Consider the following 6,000-nt stretch of genomic DNA (forward strand, 5'->3'; position numbering starts at 1 on the left):
GCCTCTCGATTCCCAAGGCAAATCAACTCATGAGAAAAGCTGCTCTTCTCTCTATTATGTCAGTGCAATTAGAAGAAATGACTCGTGTGTGTCATATCGTAGTCAGCTTGCATTCGCTTCACGATTGCTGCCAAATTCTCCACAATTTTGGACACGGAGCCCGTGAATCTCTGTTCCTCAACACTGACGCTACATGTAAATGGAATACTCTAAATGTCTGGGCTGGTCTCAGAACCGGGGTTAAACTGTGCACAAAAGATGAGCACGTCAACAGGGTCATTACTGAGCATCATCAACCTCCTTAATTACTGGTAATTGCCTTCCCCAAGCTCTCAAACCAGGGACAAACTAGATCATTATCATTATGATATTTTTCCTGGCAGGTCTTACATTACAGTCTGGTTATATGAGATGGTATATTATGAGATGGGCACATTTACACACACACACACACACACACTGGATAAAAACAGTGTGTATCTGGCTCTCTCTGGGTGTTGCGTTCAGGTTCCTAATTACTCTGATGGGTTGAATGTAGAGGCTGAATGCATGTTTCTCCACAGGGATTAATTACCTGTGCAGAATATCACACCCAAGGAAAGAATTTCAATTTGACAAAGCGGGTGAAGTTGGGAGGTTTGGATCAGGATGGATGACACACTGCTTGCAAGCCTCACCTTGTGATTTAGATAAAATTGGATAAGATTGTTTTACATAAATGTGTTGTGTAACTTTTTCAGTACTTTGAAGTGTCCATGTTTAAAAGGAAAAAAAACAAAACAAACTTAACATCCAGTTCTGTTTAATTTCACATTGAGAAACTTTAAGGTTGTTAAAATCATCTTATTCCACTCCATGCGGTTCCAGCCCTTCGCTGAAGCTATACGATGGTTATACTGAGTAAAATATTCAAACCCCAAGACTCCATTATTCATACACAATGAAAATTCACTCTGACACATTTGGCATCTTAAGAAACGTTGGGACCTCAACTAGGAATTATAATAAAGTTCTGTGGGTTTGAAGAATGCTTGGCGGCACAGCGTGACTTTGTAATGACGGACTAGTAGTGTGTCAGTGCCACTGAAGAGGTTAAGCTTACGCCTCTGTATTGCCCTGCCTTTCTTATACCTAAGCCCAGATTCGTAAAAGGATATGACAGTTTAAACAGATGTAATGTTTCCATGCACCTAAACGCTTGCAGTAATAGAAAGTGAGAAGAAAAAATGATAAAATGCTGGCGTCCATTTAACTAAAATGAAAAAATAAAACAAAACAAAAACAAAGTTAAACTAAAAAAGTGTGTTTGCCATTTAAACTGTATTTTATTTTTTTAATAACAAATTTGTACATTAATATTGGTGTTCTGATCTTTATCTGATTTTCTTCACTTTTTCATAATCAAAAATAAACACGGATAAATTCAAAGGCTGTTAAACTCAGAGTAATGAACCCTACTTCCACTTCTTGGAATAGCAGCACTGTGCGACCTATCAGATTAAGGATACAGCAGCTGGAGAAGATACAATCTCCTCTTTCCCCTGACGCCAGTTCATGGCCTTTGATTGCTCCGCAGCTGGGCGACTGTAGCGAGAGCTGTGGACAGTGGGAGAGATGAGCGGAGGCCATCGGGGTCCAGCCCACTGGCAGCTACAAAAGTCTCCCTTTAATACCTAGCAAAAGGTGGCGTGGCTATCTTTTTTTAGAAAAGCAAACAGACCACAACAGGAAAATAAAATATTTGCCAGGCTAAATGATGGGCGAGCTGGGGACATACGCAGCAGCAGCAGCAGCCTCAGTGAGGAGAACAGTTGGTGACTGTGGAGCCTCTTCTTACAGACCCAATGGCAGCATTATGCCAGAAGCTGTCAGCAGGAGGGTGTGTGACGCTGGAATGTTAAATACTGCAGGAATGTTATTTATTTTCACAAACACCACCAAGCACTCTCATATCAACACACATGTGAGGGTGCCGGCGCACATATACACACATATACACACACACACGATCCAGATACTAATATGCATGTGTACACACTGACTGGTCTGATGTGCTCTCATCGGCCTGGCCTATGGGAACGCTCCGGCTCCGACTCTCCTTACCTGTGGTAAGACCAACATAAGAGCTCTCATCCTTGAGATGCTGCCAATGTGCTCACTTCATAAAGACGTCAACACGCCAGGAAACCAGAGCAACACAGGGGAGGCCGTAATAAAGATCTGCTCCAACATTCATGAGAGGGGAAAAACACAATGTGCCACTTTTTTTTTTCTTTCCAAACAGATGTTAGAGAAATAATAACTATTTGCATAAAAGATGAGTAATATTTTTACAGCTGGGCGAGGCTCTTTGTGTGAGGCCGTGTCGATGCTCATGTCTAGACAGGAGCATGCACTTTTATGAGTGGATAACATTAGCTCTTTAGTCTTTCTCTGCTGATTCAGGAAAAAAAAATGGAGAAACCATTTGCCCGCAGACAGTAACAGGGCCGATTAACTTCCCACCACTTCTGAGCGGTGGAAGCTGTGTGTCATCACCCCGGCATTTGGAGCTGGTCTGCAGTCAGCGGCAGTGGAATTCGACTGGGTCTCAGGTTCATGTGAGGAGATGGTGCCAGCTTACCAGCCGAGCTCCACCTGGGTTAAAATGTCACTTCCTTACTCACATGAAGGTGAAAAGATGAATATAATTCAACCACAGCCTGAGCGAATTCTTTGTAAATACTAACATGGAGTCACTGCTGTGTGGTAGCTACACTTCCAGCCAGTGAAACGGCAAGTATCCACCCCCTGAGGTGTCCTGAAGTTGACCCTGACTGTGCTGTTGAGGGACAGATGCAGATGCAATTTCCCTGCAGGAACCACTGTATCATTGTTACACTCACACATCTTATTGTATGCCTGCATGTTGAATGAAGTGTTTGTAAAGCTCAAGTTCCACTCTTTTCATCTTGCTGGAAGTCCAAAATAATAGTCTGCATACAAAGAGGTCGGGAAGACACTTTTCCTTGCACACAAAACACACAAACAAACTCCTGTTGCATAGATCAATGTTTCAACTCTTTCCAAATAGGGAGTGTGGAATAAAAACATCCTTCCAATGGATGATGTTCATCGTTTAGTGATATCGTAAATAGAAATCTGATGGCAAATATTCTTAGACTGCCACAGACACATCAAAGTTTTTTGTTCCTGGGGGACTTACACAGCAAAGAGTCGCACAGAGTCTGACTAAGCAATTACACTTTGTTCCCAGCTCTCCTGTTTTATCTGTCTCTTGGATTGTTCCCACGCCTACCCTAAGACGGACCTCATGGGAAATACTGTTTTTGGATGAATATGGAGTGAATCAAAAAATATTTACAACGCGTAGAGATTGTGGCATTTTAGGAGTGGCAAAACATCTAGAATGAATTGAGTTAAAACAGTCTCCTCTAGCGAGCGCACCGCTTGTGTTTTGCCACTGTGGATGTGGGATGAAGCAGAAAAGAGAAAGAAAAAACTGAAGCTGCCGAAATGGGGAAAAAAAAAAAACATTTGCACAAAAGTAAGACTGCACACAGAGGAGCCATAAAACACAAAGCGGCTGTAAAACAAAGGAGTGAAACAAGTGCAGACATCTGTAGAGTGAGCCTGCTGATATCGCCCTGTAAACAAGTCTAATATCAACATGATGTAGTCTTTGACATGTGAGTGGTGCATCACACGGTTTGCATTTTGCTGCTGTCAGGACTGAAAATGTCATGTTTCCATAACATCAACTTTGGAAGAACTAAGATACACAGCTTTTGAGGTTTACAGGTCAACATGTTTAACTGTCACCCTCAACATTTACTGTTCAACTGTAAAACATCCTGCTGAGTTGGATTATAGCTACATATCCTCATCAATGTGGCCTTATGTTATGTTAATGACTACTGGGCATTATAAAAACAACAGGCCCTGTTAGCCAACATGACTGATGCAAGTAGGTTTACTGAAAGTAAGTTTCAGATTGTACAAATATATACACCTATATCCCATCTATGTGGTTCTACTGCACAGGGGTGAGGTACTGGTGCATGTGTATGTGCACTACACTTTTTTAGGTACAAATACTGAAGTCTTCTACTAAAGTGGAAACACCACTGAGTTCCAAGAAGTAATAGCAATTTTCCACAGGCCTGTCCAGCCTGCATATGTGCTGACCTCTCCTCCCATCACTCTGCATCACGTTGCTGGGCAGCAGCAACAGCTGATGAAGAATGTAGCAGGTTATAATGTGGAGCAGAGCAGCAACATAAAGCATCCCCCCCCCGCTGAGTGGGCAACTAAAGACCCATCATTCAGACCCACTTCACTGATTCCTCACGCAGACACCCCTTTACCTTCTGATAAGCCAGCTGAAGATAGTTGTAGGGGATCCTCCTGTGGAAGTCCTGCACTACATCCTGGCTGACTTTGTGCACAGACTGCGTGCCCAGTTTCTCCTCGATGCATTCGTCCATACACGCCGCTCTCCGCAGGACCACGTCGAAGAAGCGCAGGTCCGAGAAGGTCTCATCAAACTGATGCTGGTCCTGGCACCTCAGCCGGCACCGGACCTTGGTGCGCCGGACTTCTCCGTAGCTGCTGAGCGCTCCCTCCATGTAGCGCACCACATCGCCATAGTCGCTGCTGTAAAATGCCTGCACCGCGTTGTCATACAATAGGTCGTAAGGCTCCAGGAAAGCAGCTGAGGATGACAACACGACGGTTAGCAGGACCACTCTCAAGATAGCAGCCGGTGGAAAGTTTCCATCCATCCTCTGCTTCGGGTTCAGACTGTGAGGAGCGACAGGCGGAGAGACAGACAGAGCAGAGCGGCTGTCAGTCACACACTCGTTTCACTGTCCATTTATATGTTCCTCACGGAGATCATTCAGGACGGCACCGGAGCAGGGCGGAAATAATGTTGCTTTAGTCGGGGACACACATTTTGTTAAGACCCTTCTGTGGCTCCGGTAACTCCTCCCCTCCAAGGAATGAATGGCCAGAGCAGAATCAATCCAGGGAACCCCGTAGTTGATCGTCACAAACATGAGCAAAAAACACTTTTATGTTACTTTGCTTCACTACACTAATTTGAATTTTAGTTTTCAGTTTATTTTGAAAAACTGAGGTTTTGGTGGCGTAAGATGTTAAATGTTCAGACGCTCCGTTGCAGATGTGAGGAAACTTTGAAAAGAAGTGTGGGTTCCTTCTCGGGCTTGAGAAAGTGACCACAGAAATGCCTGAAAAAGAAATGTGCCTGTAATGAGCACACGGCACCAAATACAAATAAATAAGTAGTAGCAGTAAGTAGATGAAATTAAAATGTTATTTATTCATATATTCTTTTTTATTTTTTTTATTTCAAATTTCAGAAGTTATAAATATATCTCCGTATTTAGCCGGTAAAGTATAATATTTACACCTTAATGTCTTTTTTCATATCGTCTATGGGGAGATGTGTACAGTTAAACTGGCAGCCTTGTCTTCTGCAGTCCTGAAGTCTTTGTTCAGGAGGTTTAATGTGTGGAGACAGTCTGATACTATCCACTTACAGGAGATTGTCTCCCTCTTGAGGAAATTTTCATGTACAAGCAATTGTGTTTAAAAAAAAAACTAAAAAAACTAAAAACCACATGTGGTTCAGTTTGAAAATTGAACCCAACGTGAAGATTAGCATTGTGTCAACTTTAAGTTCCTCAAGTTGTTTTATGACCATTTGTTGTTTAAACTTGATGGTCTGAGTTAAACTATGTTACATTATCCATTGAAGAAAACTTGCTTTATCTTGTTAAACAAATATATAACTCCACATTATTTCAAGTTAGAATAACTTCAGCTATATTAAAACCAATTTCCATTTAAAGTGATGTTTACTCACTTTTTTAAGGCAGCAATTGAACTTCAGTTTTCAAAATGAAGTGGACTAATGTTTTTAATTATGATTAATTCTCTGGACCAGTAATGGAAAGTGTGCCAGTTTAGCTTATC

The 6,000-nt window shown here is 42.2% G+C and overlaps 1 protein-coding gene across 1 annotated transcript in view; it reads right to left on the minus strand.

Moving 5' to 3' along the window:
• Positions 1-4,980, minus strand: part of p3h2 (prolyl 3-hydroxylase 2) — a 55,597-nt gene extending 50,617 nt beyond the window's left edge. Inside the window, exon 1 of the mRNA XM_023400093.2 lies at positions 4,368-4,980. Within this exon, the coding sequence (XP_023255861.1) occupies positions 4,368-4,784 (417 nt within the window). The 5' untranslated portion in view covers positions 4,785-4,980. The remainder of the gene's footprint in view (positions 1-4,367) is intronic.
• Between the last annotated feature and the right edge of the window lie 1,020 nt (positions 4,981-6,000).

This window comes from Seriola lalandi, unplaced genomic scaffold (genome assembly GCF_002814215.2).
Source record: "Seriola lalandi dorsalis isolate HSWRI2012SDOR001 ecotype SW California unplaced genomic scaffold, Sedor1 jcf7180002052130, whole genome shotgun sequence".
Taxonomy (NCBI): Eukaryota; Metazoa; Chordata; class Actinopteri; order Carangiformes; family Carangidae; genus Seriola; species Seriola lalandi.